Source organism: Bos taurus, chromosome 1 (assembly GCF_002263795.3).
Source record: "Bos taurus isolate L1 Dominette 01449 registration number 42190680 breed Hereford chromosome 1, ARS-UCD2.0, whole genome shotgun sequence".
Taxonomy (NCBI): domain Eukaryota; kingdom Metazoa; phylum Chordata; class Mammalia; order Artiodactyla; family Bovidae; genus Bos; species Bos taurus.
The window spans coordinates 141,628,163-141,645,945 of NC_037328.1; the positions used below are offsets into that span (position 1 = coordinate 141,628,163).

General features: G+C 46.6%; 1 protein-coding gene across 1 annotated transcript in view; it reads left to right on the forward strand.

The window, feature by feature from the left end:
- MX2 (MX dynamin like GTPase 2) overlaps positions 1-17,783 on the forward strand; it is a 35,787-nt gene that overhangs the window by 6,984 nt on the left and 11,020 nt on the right. The window contains 6 exon segments of the mRNA NM_173941.2: positions 640-832; positions 2,911-3,042; positions 6,443-6,597; positions 7,946-8,084; positions 10,292-10,490; positions 17,487-17,565. Coding sequence (NP_776366.1) covers positions 640-832; positions 2,911-3,042; positions 6,443-6,597; positions 7,946-8,084; positions 10,292-10,490; positions 17,487-17,565 — 897 coding nt within the window.

Below are 17,783 nucleotides of genomic sequence, written 5' to 3' on the forward strand. Positions count from 1 at the left end.
CCGTTTCCTCCCCCAGGGGATGGATCTTTACGACCCAGGGATGGAACCTGGGTCTCCTGCATTGCAGGCAGATTCTTTACCATCTGAAAGAAGGTGGAGGGGTTGGGGGGAAGTGGGGAATAAAACCTACCAGTCTAGTCCAGTCCCCATGGCACAGCTGGTGCCCTCCCCCTCCCCCAACCTTCTGGGCACTTCCAACAAGCCCCAGGGGCAGACACAGTCTCTGGGGCACCATGACCTTCCTGGACATGGATCTGGGGCCTCCGTTCTCTGTGCTGGGGTCTCCTGCCTGGGAGCTTTCCCTCCAACTGTGACTGCCACAGTCATACTGCCAGCCACCCCCTACCCCAGCCCTGCAGGCCCGGGGTGGGCTTCTCCCCTCCCTCCAACTGGGAGTGCCTGCCCTCGCAGGGCCATCTCCCAGCTCACACGGGCACCTCCACCTCCAGCCCACAGCAGTGGAAGCCAAGCCTCTGCAGGAACAAGTGCGGGGGCCTTGCCTCTGGCACACCTGGGTCCGCCTCTCGCCCCTCCTGTCTCCAACCCCACATGAGCAGATTCATCAATTCAGTCACAAATTCCAGAAAGCGATGGGAGTCCATCAAAGGCCAAGGCTGTAAGTCTGTCTGTCTCCTCCAGGGGCCGGAAAACAACCTGTACAGAAAGTATGAGGAGAAGGTGCGGCCCTGCATTGACCTCATCGACTCCCTGCGGGCCCTGGGCGTGGAGCAGGACCTGGCCCTGCCTGCCATCGCTGTTATCGGGGACCAGAGCTCAGGCAAGAGCTCCGTGCTGGAGGCTCTGTCGGGGGTTGCCCTCCCCAGGGGCAGCGGTAAGTACTGCTGGGGCAGCCTCCTGCAAGCCACAGAGCATCCCAGGACCAGTAGGCTCAGGAGAGGTCACAGGAAGCCCCCCTGGACCGGTGATGTGGGCAGGGGGTGGTAGGGGGGTGGGCCTGGATGCTCCTGCTGCCCCTAGGTTCTGAGTCATCTTTCACGTGGCAACAGTCATTGCTGGGCTTTGTATCAGTTGGTTTCTTTCTAGTCCTCTGCTGCTGCTAAGTCACTTCAGTCGTGTCTGACTCTGTGCGACCTCATAGACAGCAGCCCACCAGGCTCCCCCATCCCTGGGATTCTCCAAGCAAGAACCCTGGAGTGGGTTGCCATTTCCTTCTCCAATGCATGAAAGTGAAAAGTGAAAGTGAAGTCGCTCAGTCGTGTCTGACACTTAGCGACCCCATGGACTGCAGCCTTCTAGGCTCCTCCATCCATGGGATTTTCCAGACAAGAGTACTGGAGTGGGGTGCCATTGCCTTATCTGTCTAGTCCTCTAAGACTCTAGAAACATTTCTATGTTAATTTGTCAGTTTCTGGTAACATGTAAAGTCTTTTTGAAGAATTTTCTCAAATTTGAGAAGCTACTAGCCAGGATCATGGTGTGATAAGACACAATGTTTCATTTTAAAAAAGAAAATTTTTTTTTTTTGGTCACCATCTCAAGGCATGTGGGCTTTCAGTTTCTCAACAAGGGGTCAAACCTGCACCCCCTGCATTGCGAGTGCAGAGTCTTAACCCCTGGACCACCAAGGACGTTCCTGCTTCCTTTCAAAAAAAACAAAAGACAAAAAAATTTAAGCCTGTGTAGAATTAAGCATGGCAACCCACTCCAGTATTCTTGCCTGGAGAATCCCATGGACAGAGGAAACTGGCAGGCTACAGTCCATGGGGTCTCAGAGTCGGACAGAACTAACTAACACTACTACTACTATGATCGTCTGGGCTTCCCTGGTGGCTCAGTCGGTAAAGAATCTGCCTGCAGTGCAGGAGACCTGGGTTCAATCCCTGAGTTGGGAGGATCGCCTGGAGGAGGGCATGGCAACCCACCCCAGTATTCTTGCCTAGAGAATCCCATGGACAGAGGAGCCTGGCCGGCTACAGTCCATGGGGTCACAAAGAGTCAGACATGACTGAAGTGACTTAGTACACACACATTCAAGCACAGAATGAAAAAGCTGTCATACATTCTGACAATGAAAATAATTATAAAGGGGAAAAAAGGATGGACCTGGCACCCTAAAGTGGGTAGTTTCCCCTGTCCTGATTCCCTCTCATGCCCATCTTCTTCCAGCACTGCCCATCCGTCAAAAACAACAGGAACCCAGGGAGCCAGGGCTGCCTCCTGGGCACAGAGGAGGGTATGGGGGCTTCATGGACCCTGCACAGCCCTCAACAACCACCCAGACCAGGAGCCCCGGCCTGTGTGCCCTCCCAAGCATGGGCAGCCGGTCCTTTACTCCAGGGTCTCCTGTGAGAGCCCCATCAGCCCAACTCTGGTGTGTGATGGAGTCAGAGTGGACACCAGCAGCTCCTCCTCTCCACCCTGGGTTCAGCATTTCCAGGAGAAAAGCAACAGAGCAAAGCGTCTGGAGGCCGGTGTGGCCCTGGCAGTCTTTCGGGGCAGGCAGGAGCCCCTTACAGTAGTGCTTTGGGCTCCCTCCATGCCCGAGTGTCAGGGGCTGGGAGGGCTGGATGGGGTCAGGTAGATCTCACTGCTTCCCTCCCACTCCTACCCCAGTCCTGGCCCTTGGCTGCCACCTGGTCTGTGCCTGAGGCCTTCCTAGGGCCGGGGGTAATTAGTGGGGCTGGACTGAGTCCTCCCTAGAGAGGGATACAGAGTTCAGACAAGGCCTCTGAGGACACTGGGGAGGATAAGAGCAAAGGGTGGGGCTTCCCTGGTTGTCCAGTGGTTAGAACTCCATGCTCCCAGTTCAAGAGATGGGGGTTCGATCCCTGGTCAGGGAACCAAGATTCTACATGCCTTGTGGTGCAGTCAAAAAAGAAAAGAAAAGGGCACCTGTGAATGCTTCTTTTTAAGGGAAACTTAGAGGCTGTTTGGGAAACTCTCTCTCAGGAATCATCACCCGGTGTCCGCTGGTGCTGAAACTGACAAAGCGGGAGTGTGAATGGACCGGGAAAATCACCTACCGCAACATTACGCAGCAGCTGCAAAATCCCTCCGAAGTGGAGTGGGAGATTCGGAGAGGTAGGGCCCTGCGGGCGTCTGCAAGTCGGCTCCTTCTCCCCCTGGGGTCATCAGCGGTCACCCAGGCCTCTCCAGCTCCACAGCGAGCACCGTCTCTTCTTTCCAGGCTTTCCCACGTGCCGGCCCTCTGCCTCTCACATGTCCCTCCTCCTTGCTACATAACCCTACCCTTTTGTGACTGTCAGTTTACCTGCCTCTCCTCTGGGAAGTGTCCCGGGCAGCACTCCTGCTTCAGCTACCCTGGTCAGTGCTGGGGACGTGTGTCCTGAGGTGCTGCTCTAACCTGAAGTGTCTGGTTGCCTGTGGCCGCATCCCTGTCCCCAAGCCCTGAGGTTTTCCCCAAGGCAAGCCCCGCTCACCCATCACTCCTAGAAGTACATCCAGCTCTTGAGATTAGCCTGAGGGAACCACCAAATGAGAAGGCTCAGTTGCTCCTGGAATGTCTTCCCAGGTGGCGCTAGCCGTAAAGAACCCCGCCTGCCAATGCAAGAGACATAAGAGACACAGGTTTGATCCCTGGGTGGGGGAAGATGCCCTGGAAGAGGGCATAGCAACCCCCTCTAGCCTTCTTGCCTGGAGAATCCCATGAACAGAGGAGCCTGGTGGGCTACAGTCCATAGGGTCACAAAGAGTCGGACATGACTGAAGTAGCACGCACACACGCTCCTGGAATCCACTTCCATACCCACTCAGAGGGGACCCTGGAGGTCATCCCCTCGCAGCCCTGCCTCCAAGGTCCCTGAGCCTGCCCACCCCTCCCCAAGGCATCTTCCCCTTCCTGCTCTCAAGCTGGGCTCAGCCAGACAGGCAAAAATTCCCTCTGATCATAACAAGAAACTCTGTGGCCATAGCTTCCATTCTAGGGAGATGGGCTTATGCCTCACTGAGCAGCAAACTGCATCTGAGGCTGGGGTTTTCACATGACTCCTTGGGCTCAGCTCCCTGAGAACCCTGTGTCTCCAGCTAGCTCACCAGAGGGATCACTCCCCAAATTGCAAGGTGCTGCCTCAATTCTAGATCCACCCCCAAAACAGGAACTTCCTGAGATCTTCACCTGGCAAGTTTCCTAGCTTCAAATGATAAAAGCTCTGCACTGCCATGCCTGCTACACCCATCCTGTCCACATGTGCCCAGCACATCCTTCAGCGTGGCTGAGATCTGCCCAGTCTCTCTAGCTGTGAGCTCTGTGGGCAGGTCTGGGAGGGTACGTTCTGTGAACGTGGATGAATGTTCTGTGTAAGGATGAGTAATAAGCATCTTTAGAACAGCATCTCTAAAGCATCTATAGCATCTGGGAACTCTGGTCCACTGCAAGTAGGAGTGTGAGTTGGTGCAACTACTTTGGAAAATTGACAAAATATCCACTAAGGCTGTGTGCACACCCCATGACACCTCAAAACTCTAATCCTGAGTATCAGTTCAGTTCAGTTGCTCAGTCATTTCCAACTCTTTGCGACCCCATGAACTGCAGCACGCCAGGCCTCCTTGTCCATCACCAACTCCCAGAGTTTACCCAAACTTATGTCCATTGAGTCGGTGATGCCATCCAACCATCTCATCCTCTGTCGTCCCCGTCTCCTCCTGCCCTCAACCTTTCCCAGCATCAGGGTCTTTTCAAATGAGTCAGCTCCTCACATCAGGTGGCCAAAGGATTTCAGTTTCAGCTTCAACATTAGTCCTTCCAATGAACACCCAGGACTGATCTCCTTTAGGATGGACTGGTTGGATCTCCTTGCAGTCTCCAAGGAACTCTTGAGAGTTTTCTCCAACACCGCAGTTCAAAAGCATCAATTCTTCGGCTCTCAGCCTTCTTTATCCCAAGTATACCCCAGCCAAAATGTGCACACAAAGTCGCTTCTAGAATCTCTATAGCAGCACTATTGTGATACCCGGATGGCGATGGTGGTAAAAGAATCTGCCTGCCAATGCAGGAGACATAATAGATTCAGTTCCTGGGTCGGGAAGATCCTTTGGAGGAGGGCACAGCAACGCACTCCAGCACTCTTGCCTGGAAAAGCCCATGGACAGAGGAGCCTGGCAGACTCCAGTCCATAGAATCGCAAAGAGTCAGACATGACTGAGTGACTTAGCAAGCAAGCAACTATGATTACCCATCCCCCACCCCCCAGCCCCAACCCCCCCACACCCCACAGACTGGATCAAGACACAGAATGGCAATGAAAAGGAACAGCCCTCAGCCACAAGCACCAGTATAAGGTAATCACACAAACGAAATGTTGAGCTGAGGAAGCAGGACCAAGAGAGGGCTTCCCCAAGTGGCTCAGCAGTGAAGAAACCACCTGTGATGCAGGAGCCACAGGAGACTCGGGTTTGATCCCTGGGTCGGAAAGATCCCCTGGAGGAGGGCATGGCAACCCACTCCAGTAGTCTTGCCTGGAGAATCTCATAGATAGAGGAGCCTTTCGAGGTACAGTCTATGAGGTCGCAAAGAGTCAGACATGACTGGCTTAGCATACATGCACACATGCATGATACCAAGAGAAGACATAGTTTATGATTCCTTTTATAATTAGGTGGGACCACAGGAAAATGCTCGTCTTGTAGGTCAAAAGTGATTATCCATCAGCAAATTCACTTAGCTCAACCAAGTATAAAGTACAAAAATGGGCAAAAGAGTAGATGCTGGTAAAGCTTAAGATAAGTGCTACTTTACCTGAGGGCTAGTGATCCACAGGGAGAGAGGGGCTTTAGCAGGGTAGGGGGCGCTGACCATGTTCTGTTTCTTGATATGTGTTTCTGTGACACCAATGGGTCCCGCCTGTGAAACTCACGAAGTCACAGGTTTAAGACAAAGGGTACTTTCCTGTATGTATGTTTCACTTCAATACAGAGTTACAAAATCATAGCTTAAGTAGTGACTGGGCTGCTGCTGCTAAGTCGCTTCAGTCGTGTCCGACTCTGTGCGACCCAATGGACAGCAGCCCACCAGGCTCCCCCGTCCCTGGGATTCTCCAGGCAAGAACACTGGAGTGGGTTGCCATTTTCTTCTCCAATGCATGAAAGTGAAAAGTGAAAGTGAAGTCGCTCAGTCGTGTCCGACCCTCAGCGACCCCATGGACTGCAGCCTACCAGGCTCCTCCCTCCATGGGATTCTCCAGGCAAGAGTACTGGAGTGGGGTGCATTGATAGCTAAAACAGGAAACATTTACAAAGTAGCCTGGTTGCCATCATTCTCCCACCTCCTAATCTCTAAAGAATTAGGCAATTCATCAGGGCTGTGCTTAAATTGCCTCCCTGTTTCTCACCTTAGGACTGTCCCCAGATACAGGTGAAACACATAAATAGGTGAGGAACATAAATCTGCCCACAGATTCCACTGCTTTTGCTTGGTTGGGTTCTTCATCTGGACTCAGGGTTTCTCCTCTCTTGGTCTCCACAGCCCAGAACATCATAGCTGGGAATGGACTTGGCATCAGCCATGAGCTCATTAATCTGGAGATCACCTCCCCTGAGGTCCCAGATCTGACCCTCATTGACCTTCCTGGCATCACCAGGGTGGCTGTGGAAAACCAGCCACAAGACATTGGACTGCAGGTGAGCCTCTCTGCAACTTGGGAGTGGGCCCCACGCTCAGCAGGGGGCACTTCTGAGGTCTCTGCCGGCAGCCCCCAGGGCTCTGGTGCACCTTCCCAGCCTGCTCTCAGTAGTTGAGGAAGAGACTGAAGAGGACAGTCTAGGGCTAGGGCCTCATACTTGGGGTCTGACAAGGGCCCAGCAGCCATGGAAACAGGCAAAGCTGACTCTGTAGGCCTGGAGGTGTATAACGCACACCCTGCCCAATGCTGTCCTGCGGAAATATGGATCCAGTGTTACCACTATCCTAATACTTAAAAGAAATCAGACATTGGATTTTTACATGGGATCTGCCAATTTTAGCCACAAGTTTTTTAAGTAATTCTACGTAAGTCAATCAGGACACAGATTGTGGTCTCTGGCTGGGGACAAGAAGGCTGGTACAGTGGAGGCATGAGAACCGCAGAGCAGTTCTGACCGATACAAACCAACAGCTGCTGAGCCTGGGGCTTCTTTACCAAAGACCTTCCCACTTAAGGTTGCCTGAGAACATAGTCATCACAGGGATGCCAGAATCACACCTGATCTCTGGCTGGGTCTACCCTGAGACCAGCCTTGTCAAGCCTTGCTAAGCCAGCTCACATGGAGGCCAAGGAGGCAAGGACAGTCTCAGAAGCAGGGTTGCTGTCCAGGGTGTAAAGAGACGGGGTGGAGGAGAGGGAGAAGATGAGATCCTCTTCCCCTGGGACTGAGGTCACAGATGCCCTCTTGCCTTTTCCGAAGCGGGGGAGTACACTGACAGTGTTGGGAACCCAATTACAGCCCAACTAAGACCATGGCAGTCCCTCTTGGATGGGTCTCTGCTGGCCCCACTGTCTTAGGCACTTGATTACTCTTTCTTCCTCAACATCCAGATCACCATTCTCTGTCTCTGGGAGCCTTGTAATTAGGTCATTCCCCTTCCTGAATTAAGGGACTAATTCCACACTTCTTACCCTGCTTCACTCAGTAAATGGGTGGGATTTCCCAGGGCATGACAAAAATGCTTGCCTGGGGTCAGAGCATGCCTCTTCCTCCTGCTGTCAGCTCAGAAGCATCCCAGGGAAGATCTGTCGAGGAAGGAGGGGTCTCATCTGACCACGGGAATCACGGAGCCTTTGGGAAAGAAGAAATACCAGTGATGAGCTCTGGAGGATAAGCAGGACATCAACAGAGAGCTCAATGGGGGCAGGTGGTCAGACATTCTAGAGGAAGGGTATAGGCTAAGCCAAAGCTCAGAAGTGTGAAAACTGGGTGGTGCTCTGGGATGACCAGCTGTGCTCTTGGGTGACCAGAGATGTGCTCTTCCTTTGTGACTCCCTGGCATCAGATCAAGGCACTCATCAAAAAGTACATCCAGAGGCAGGAGACCATCAACTTGGTGGTAGTCCCCTGCAACGTGGACATCGCCACCACAGAGGCGCTGAGCATGGCCCAGGAGGTGGACCCCGATGGAGACAGGACCATCGGTAAGAAGAAAGCACCAAGCTTCTTAGAGGACAGGAAGCCGGGGGAGACCCCTCAGATATTTGGAAGGTCCTGGATGTAATAGCTCTGTTAGAGGTGCCCACATCCTGCATCACATACAAACTCTGTTCCCAGGGAAACTCTGTGGGCTCAGGGTGCAGTTGAACACAGCAGACGGGTCACCCTCACTCATGGTCAGGGCTAGATGTATGGCCAATATTTGGGGGTTCTTTGCCCTCCTTCCTATTGTCCCTTATTTGCATTCTCAACCCATTCTGGATCGGGGAGGAGAAATGCCTTATTTTCTCTCCCACAATGGTCCAGAAAGGAGGAAATGACTGGCCCATCAACTCTGCAAGTCCACAGGAAAAATTCTTGTGAGTCTTTGGTTCATGGAAAAGATCCTGCCAGGGCGTGTATGAACGTATTCCGGGAATACACTTACAGGTTTACACTGCAGCACAGGTGTCTACAGAGTTTATATTCAAGTAGAACTCCTCCTTGGGGAGATGGGTGCTCTTAAATTCCTTTTTAAAAAATGTCCCCCACAGAAGGCATTATAGGGGATTTGGTTTAAGAGCACAGATTGCCTGTGTTTCAATCCTTGCTCTACAACTTACTGGCTACATATCCTTGGGCAAATGAGAGCTGCTATTTTTAAAATTCTAATAATATTACTGAATATCACTTCTCCCCAGTCACTTCACTTACCCATTGAGCTTACTTTCCTGAAAACGTGCCAGTCATTTTCTTTGACTAAATGGATACCCAGTATATTACTGCCTTTTCCACTTTTTTTCCAACAAATGCCCAGGTTTCCAATAAGGATAAAAATAACAGTAGGGGAATACAACTCAAGTTTAATGTGTTATTATATGCCAGACTAGACTTGTACCCTGTTACCTGCTGACTTCTCCAGGCATCTAGAATACATTGAACCAGAGAGAAAACTCAGGTTTGGGGTCATCCACCATTATGCAATCATAAGTCATTAGGGATGTCTCATTAAGGACCACAGAAGACAGTTTCATCTGTTAAGTAGATAGATCTATTTGGATATCCATCTCTTTATAGAAATTGAGTAATACTTCTTACTAGGAGTTTTCTATTCTTCTCATGGGGCTTCCCAGGTGGCTCAGTGGTCAAAAAAAAAAAAAATCTGCCTGCCAATGCAGAAGACACAAGAGACATGGGTTTGATCCCTGGGTAGGGAAGATTCCCTGAAGAAGGGAATAGCTACCCACTCCAGCATTCATTAGCCACAAACTCTGATAATCTGTAAGCTTTCACTAAATAATAAGTATTATTGTTGTAAATTCAGTTAAGTACTATACACAAAGAGTATACACAATAAGGCCTTAGTATATTCCAAACAGCCTTATAACAGTGTGCAAATTTTCCATGCATTCAAGGTTAAGTATAGAAATAGAGAAAAGTATGCTAAATTTAAAAAAAGAAATGGAATATACACTCAAGTACACAGCAGCCAAAAGGTGGAAGCAAACCAAGCATCCACCAAGATCACAGTCGCTTGGAATTCAAAGCCTTCAGTCCAGTGTGAGCGAGAGGAGTAAGGGCAGGAGAGTGGGAGAGGAAGGCAGGGAGGATCTCAAAGGAGGTACCACTAGAGGGGCAGAGTGAGTCTGTGACAGGAGACCCTAGAGAGTCACAGACCCTCCTTACAGTAGGGAGTGATGTGCTTTTGGAGACATGGTGATGGAGTGAGTTGGTTCTGATGATGCCTGCTGCCTTAGTGTTGGGGACTCAGAGGGCACCCAAGAGACATTTGTTAAATAAATTACACAAGGCAATTAATGAGTTGAGTGACTGGATGAGCAAATAAAAATACAAGTGATAGGAATGAAATGGAATGAAAGAATGAGCTGAGAGGCACTGGGCAGAAAAGACTCTTGGTCATATCAATCTTGATAAAGAAGAAGAAAGTTGGAGGCATCATAATTCCTGATGTTAAGTATATTACAAAGCGACTGCGATTAAAGCAGTATGGTGCTAGCAAAAAGAATAGCAAGCCCAGAAATAAATCCATGTCTGTATAGTTAGCTGATTTGGGGCACAAGTGGTAAGAATATACAATGGGAAAATGATAATCTGCTGGTCTTGGCCAAAAAAGACCCCATAGCCTAGCAGTGTTCAATATATTTGAAGAGAAAATTGACCTTTCCACTGCCCTCCTCTAATCATCTCACAGGGATCCTGACCAAACCAGACCTGGTGGACAAGGGCACCGAGAAAGGTGTCCTGAAGGTCATGCAGAACCTCACCTATCATCTCAAGAAGGGCTATATGATCGTGAAGTGCCGGGGCCAGCAGGATATCACCAACAAGCTGAGCTTGGCAGAGGCAACCAGGAAAGAAACGATGTTCTTTGAGACGCATCCGTATTTCAGGTAAGATTCTTTACGACAGCCTTGGACTCGATGGAAACCAGCCCTGCCTACCAGAATTGGCCAAGATGATTACCATATTTAAAAATTATACAATTAACATCAGTTCAGTTCAGTCACTCAGTCATGTCCAGCTTTTTTACTCTTTGTGATCCCATGGACTGCAGCATGCCAGGCCTCCCTATCCATCAATAACTCCTGGAGTTTACTCAAACTCATGTCCATTGAGTTACTGATGCCATCCAACCATCTCATCCTCTGTCGACCCTTTCTCCTCCTGCCTTCAATGTTTCCCAGCATCAGGATCTTTTCAAATGAGTCAGCTCTTCATATCAGATGGCCAAAGTATTGGAGTTTCAGCTTCAGCATCAGTCCTTCCAATAAACATCCAGGACTGATTTCCTTTAGGATGGACTGGTTGGATCTCCTTGCAGTCCAAGGGACTCTCAAGAGTCTTCTCCAACACCACAGTTCAAAAGCATCAATTCTTCAGCACTCAGCTTTCTTTATGGTCCAACTCTCACATCCATACATGACCTACTGGAAAAACGATAGCTTTGAATAGATGTATCTTTGTCGGCAAAGTATTGTCTCTGCTTTTTATTATGTTGTCTAGGTTAGTCATAACTTTTCTTCCAAGGAGCAAGCATCTTTTAATTTCATGGCTGTAGTCACCATCTGCAGTGATTTTGGAGCCCCCAAAAATAAAGTCTGTCACTATTTCCACTGTTTCCCCATCTATTTGCCATGGAGTGATGAGACTGGATGCCATGATTTTAGTTTTCTGAATGTTGAGCATTAAGCCAACTTTTTCAGTCTCTTCTTTCACTTTCATCAGGAGGCTCTTTAGTTCTTCTTCGCTTCCTGCCATAAGAATGGTGTCATCTGCATATTTAAGGTTATTGATATTTCTCCTGGCAAACCTGATTCCAGCCTGTGCTTCATCCAGCCCAGCATTTCTCATGATGTACTCTGCATATAAGTTAAATAAGCATGGTGACAATATACAGCCTTTTCCTAATTGGAACCAGTCTGTTGGTCCATGTCCAGTTCTAACTGTTGCTTCCTGACCTGCATATAGGTTTCTCAAGAGACAGATCAGGTGGTCTGGTATTCTCATCTCTTTCAGAATTTTCCAGTTTGTTGTGATCCACACAGTCAAAGGTTTTGGCATAGTCAATAAAGCAGAAATAGATGTTTTTCTGGAACTCTCTTGCTTTTTCCATGATCCAACGGATGTTGGCAATTTGATCTCTAGTTCCTCTGCCTTTTCTAAAACCAGTTTGAACATCTGTAAGTTCACAGTTCACATACTGTTGAAGCCTGGCTTGGTGAATTTTGAGCATTACTTTACAAGCATGTGAGATGAGTGCAATTGTGTGGTAGTTTCAGCATTCTTTGGGATTGGAATGAAAACTGACCTTTTCCAGTCCTGTGGCCACTGCTGAGTTTTCCAAATTTGCTGGCATATTGAGTGCAGCACTTTCACAGCATCATCTTGCAGGATTTGAAATAGCTCAACTGGAATTCCATCACCTCCACTAGCTTTGTTTGTAGTGATGCTTCCTAAGGCCCACTTGACTTCACATTCTAGGATGTCTGGCTCTAGGTTAGTGATCACCCCATCATGATTATCTGGGTCATGAAAATCTTTTTTGTATAGTTCTTCTGTGTATTCTTGCCACCTCTTCATAATATCTTCTGCTTCTGTTAGGTCCATACCATTTCTGTCCTTCATTGAGCCCATCTTTGCATGAAATGTTCCCTTGGTATCTCTAATTTTCTTGAAGAGATCTCTAGTCTTTCCCATTCTATTGCTTTCCTCTATTTCTTTGCACAGATCACCAAGGAAGGCTTTCTTATCTCTCCTTGCTCTTCTTTGGAACTCTGCATTCAAATGGGTATAACTTTGCTTTTGTCCTTTGTTTTTTGCTTCTCTTCTTTTCACAGCTATTTGTAAGGCCTCCTCAAACAGCCATTTTGCTTTTTTGCATTTCTTTTTCTTGGGGATGGTCTTGATCCCCGTTTGCTATCATGAACCTCCATCCATAGTTCTTCAGGCACTCTATCAGATCTAGTCCCTTGAGTCTATTTCTCACTTCTACTGTATAATCATAAGGGATTTGATTTAGGTCATATCTGAATGGTCTGGTGGTTTTCCCTACTTTCTTCAATTTCAGTCTGAATTTGGCAATAAGGAGTTCATGATCTGAGCCACAGTCAGCTCCCAGTCTTGTTTTTGCTGACTGTATAGAGCTTCTCCACCATTGGTTGCAAAGAATATAATCAGTCTGATTTTAGTGTTAACCATCTGGTGATGTCCATGTGTAGAGTCTTCTCTTGTGTTGTTGAAAGAAGGTGTTTGCTCTTGTGTGTGTTTTCTTGGCAAAACTCTATTAGCCTTTGCCCTGCTTCGTTCTGTACTCCAAGACCAAATTTGCCTGTTACTCCAGATGTTTCCTGACTTCCTACCTTTGCATTCCAGTCCCTTATAATGAAAAGGACATCTCTTTTGGGTGTTAGTTCTAGAAGGTCTTGTAGATCTTCATAGAACCATTCAATTTCAGCTACTTCAGCATTACTGGTTGGATTACTGTGATATTGAATCATTTGCCTTGGAAACGAACAGAGATCATTCTGTCGTTTTTGAGATCGCATCCGAGTACTGCATTTCGGACTCTTTTGTTTACTACGATGGCTACTCCATTTCTTCTAAGGGATTCTTTCCCACAGTAGTAGATATAATGGTCATCTGACTTAAATTCACCCATTCCAGTCCATTTTAGTTCGCTGATTCCTAAAATGTCGACATTCACAATTAGCATAACCAACTGTTTTCATTAGTTTGGTATTAAATGCATTGGCTTACTTAAATCATTTTTTCTTGAATTCCGATGATGACACTGATTAAAAATTGAAGTCGAGTATTTCACAGGGCAAGGGTCCCCAACCCCAGGCCATGGACCATTGCAGGTTTGTGGCCTCTTAGGGACTGGGCCACGTAGCAGGAGGTGACTGATGGGCGAGTGAAGCTTCATCTGTATTTACAACTGCTCCCCATTGCTTATGTTACCACCTAAACTCCATCTCCTGTCAGATTAACAGCAGCATTAGGTTTTCATAGAAGCACAAACTCTACTGTCAACTGCTGATGTGAAGGATCTCGGTTTCAAGATCCTTATGAGAATCATCCCAAAACCATTCCCCTCTGTGGAAAAATTGTCTTCCAGGAAACCAGTCCTTTGTGCCAAAAAGGTTGGGAACCACTGTCACAGGGCATAGCACACTTTGGTTTCCCAAAATGTTTTCCCTTGCTCTCTCTTTTGAGTCCCACAAAGTCTTGAAAGACGTTGGGATTTTTTCCACTGAACTGGATACTTTTTTCCTTTCCTTTTATTTAGGAACTTGCTGTTCCTGAACCATGGGGGAGAGGGTAATAAGATATAGTGGTCACTCCCACTTTAAGGAGTGACTGTGGGAAACTGGTGAATTTTTGCAGACCTGGTTTACTACTTACTCTGTGCTTTTGGGAGATGGCTCAACCTCTCTGAGCTTCTGCTTTTTCATCTGCTCAGAAAGTCCTGCTACTGCTTCATGGGATTAGGTTTAGGATTAAATAACATGGCACATGCAAATGTTCTGGCCAGCACACCATAAATATCACCTTGGTTCCTTCTTTCTCTCTGCTCTGGCCCTGAATGACAGAAATAGAAGGTTTTCAGAAGTATTGAGGGTTACAGCAGAGAAGACTGCTGCCAAGCAAAGAGAAGATTCTGTAACAATCACACACGTGGTTTTCAACCCTGAGCAAGCAACAGAATTTGTGGGTTATTGTTGTTCAGTCACTCAGTTGTGTCTGACTCTATGTAACACTAAGGACTATAGCATGCCAGACTTCCCTGTCCTTCACTATCTCCCAGAGTTTGCTCAAACTCATGTCCATTGAGTCAGTGATGCCATCCAACCATCTCATCCTCTGTCATCCCCTTCTCCTTTTGCCCTCAATCCTTCCCACCATCAGGGTCTTTTCCAGTGAGTCAGGGGTTCATATCAGGTGGCCAAAGTATTGGAGCTTCAGCTTCAACATCAGTCCTTCCAATGAGTATTCAAGTTTGATTTCCTTTAGGATTGACTAGTTTGGTCTCCTTGCTGTCCAAGGGACTCTCAAGAGTCTTCTCCAGCATCACCATTTGAAAGCTCCAATTCTTCAGTGCTCAGTCTTCCTTATGGTCCAACTGTCACACCCTTACATGACAACTGGAAAAACCACAGCTTTGACTCTACAGATTTTGTTGGCAAAGTCATGTCTCTGCTTTTTAATATGCTGTCTAGATTTGTCATAGTTTTTCTTTCAAGGACCAATTTGTGGGAGAGTTTGTTAAAATTCAGCTAGCTGTGCCATCTGAGTTTCTGAGTTCTAAGGTAGGCCCCCAGACTTTCTAACAAGTTCCCAGACCTTCCTGGTGGCTCAGCAGGTACAGGATCCACCTGCAATGCTATAGACTTGAGAGACTTGAGTTTGACCCCTGGGTCAGGGAGGTCCCCTGGAGGAGAAAAAATGGCAACCTACTCCAGTATTCTTGCCTAGAAATCTCATGGACAGAGGAGCTTGGCAGGCTACAATCCAAAGTGTCTCAAAGAGTCACATGGCAGTGACTAAGCACAAGCACAATTTCCCAGTTGAGGTCAACGTTGCTGGTCCAGGGACCACACTTTGAAAACCCTGTTCAAGGTCTTTGGGAAAGTTAAGGCTTGGATGAAAAAGTGTGCTGAAGTTCTTTGTCACTGAACATCTGCGTTTCAATCCTTGTGTGCCCAAGTGCTGGGACTCAGCTCTTTTACAGCAAAGATGCTCGCAGCAGCACTGGAAAAAATGATCCTACTGGGTCCTTTGTGAATTTATGTTAAAGGTAAACACTTTGCAGCCAGACCACCTGGTCTGTGACTCTGGGCAAGCTGCTTAACATTCCTGTGCCTTTGCCTTTCGCTCTCTAAAATTGGTTGTTCAATGATTAAATATTTGTAAAGCCCTTAGAATGGAATAGGCACTTAGTACAGACCATGTAAACATTTTTTAAATTTAATTTTACTATGGAAAGAACATTTAACATGAGGCTCACCCTCCTAACAAATATTTAAGTGCACAATGTGGTGTTGTTAAGTACAGGCACGATATTGTTCGGCAGCTCTCTAGAATGTGTTTATCTTTCGTAACAGAAACTTTTTGCCCTTTGATTAGCATTCTTCATTTCCTCCTCCCCACAACACCTGGAAACCACCATTCCTCTCTCTGATTGCCTGCGTCTGACTGTTTTAGATAGAGCACATAAATGGAATCATGTAGTATTTGTCTTTCTGTGACTGGTTTATTTCACTTAGCATGACATCTTCAAGGTTAATTCATGTTGTCACATACTGCAAAATTTCCTTCTTGTGAAATGCTGAATTATATCCTATTGCATGTATCTACAATTTTCAATCCATTTATCTTTCCATGAACATTGAGATTGTTTCTACATCTTGGCTCTTGTGAACAGTGCTACAGTGAACAGAGGAGCCCTAATAAATCTGTGAGATCTTAATTTCAATTCTTTTGAATAAATGCCCAGAAGTGGGATTGCTAGATCATATGGTATTTCCATTTTTAATTTTTTACAGTACTTTATTGCTGCTTTCCATAGAGGCTGCATCATTTTGAGTTCCCATCAACAGTATACTAGTGTTGCAATTTCTCCACATCCTTGCCAACACTTGTCTTGTTTTTTTTTTTTTTTAATATTATCCTAACTGATATGATGTGATATTTAATTGTGGTTTTGATTTGCATTTCCCAGATAATTAGTGATGCTGATCATCTTTCCATGTGCCTTTTGGCCATTTTTATGTTTTCTTTGAGGAAATCTCTATTCGAGTCTTTTAGCCCATTTTTAAATTGGGTTATTAGGGTTTATTTGCTATTGAATTGTGGAGTTCTGTGCATATTTTGAAAGTTAACCCCTTATCAGATACAAGGTTTTGCAAGTGTTTTCTCCCACTTTGTAGGTTGCCTTTCCTCTGTTGCTTGTTCACTTGCAGTACTGGAGTTTTTAGTTGGACATCGTCCTACCAGTCTATTTTTGCTTTTGTTGCCTGTGCTTTTAGTGTCATATTCATGAAATCATTTCCAAGGTCGATATGATGAAGATGATCCCCCATGTTTTCTTCTAGGAGTTTTACAGTTTTGGGTTTTACATTTAAGCCTGTAATCAATTTTCAGTTGACTTTTGTGTCTAGTGTAAGAAGAGGCTCCATTTTGCTGTGGTTATCTAATTTTCCCAACACCGTTTGTTCAAGTGGTTATCCTTTTCCTATTGTGTATTCTTGGCACTTTTGCAAAAATCAGTGAACTGCATAGCATGGGTTTGTTTCTGGGCTTGCTATTCTGTCCCATAGGTCTCTGCTGTTACTGTTTAGTCACTAAGTCATGTCCAACTCTTTGCAACCTCATGGACTCTAGTCGGCCAGGCTCCTCTGTCCATGGAATTTTCCAGATGAGAATACTGGACTATATCTGTCTTTATTCTAGCTCCATACTGCTTTCATTACAGTAGCTTTGCAATATAGTTTAAATCAGAAATATGATGTCTCTAGCTTTCTTCTTCTTTTCAAGATTGATACACCTAATCAAGGATAAATATTTGCTATAAGAAATAAAATACTAGTTTGGGCAAGTCACTTAACCTCTATGAAATTGTATTATTTTGCTTTTCCTGAAAAAATGACTTACCACCTGAGTTTATTGGGACACAAAAAGAAAAAAAAAGTAACCTCTCTAGTACTATGCTTGCCTAGGTGTGATCTTGCTCCTTAATTATCAACTGTCCTCATGTACCACCTGGCTTTTCTGATGGTGTGTGTCGCTCCACGGAACTGAGCTCATCTACCCACTGATAAGGTACAGTACTGGAAAGTGATCCTAAGGGCCCTTGTTAAATTCATGTGTGTTCTGTCTTGTTTCAGAGTTCTTCTGGATGAAGGAAAGGCCACAGTGCCTCTTCTGGCAGAAAGACTTACCACCGAGCTCATCTGGCACATCAATGTGAGTCAGTAGTTTAAGTTGCAAGCTATAAAATAAAATGACAGTCTTGGGTACTTCCCTGGTGGTCCAGTGGTTAAGACTTAACCTTCCAATGCAGGCAATAGAGGTTCAACCTCTAGCTAAGATCCCACATGCCTTGTGGCCAATAAACCAAACATAAAAGAGAAGCAATATTGTAACGAATTCAATAAAGACTTTAAAAATGATCCACAGCAAAA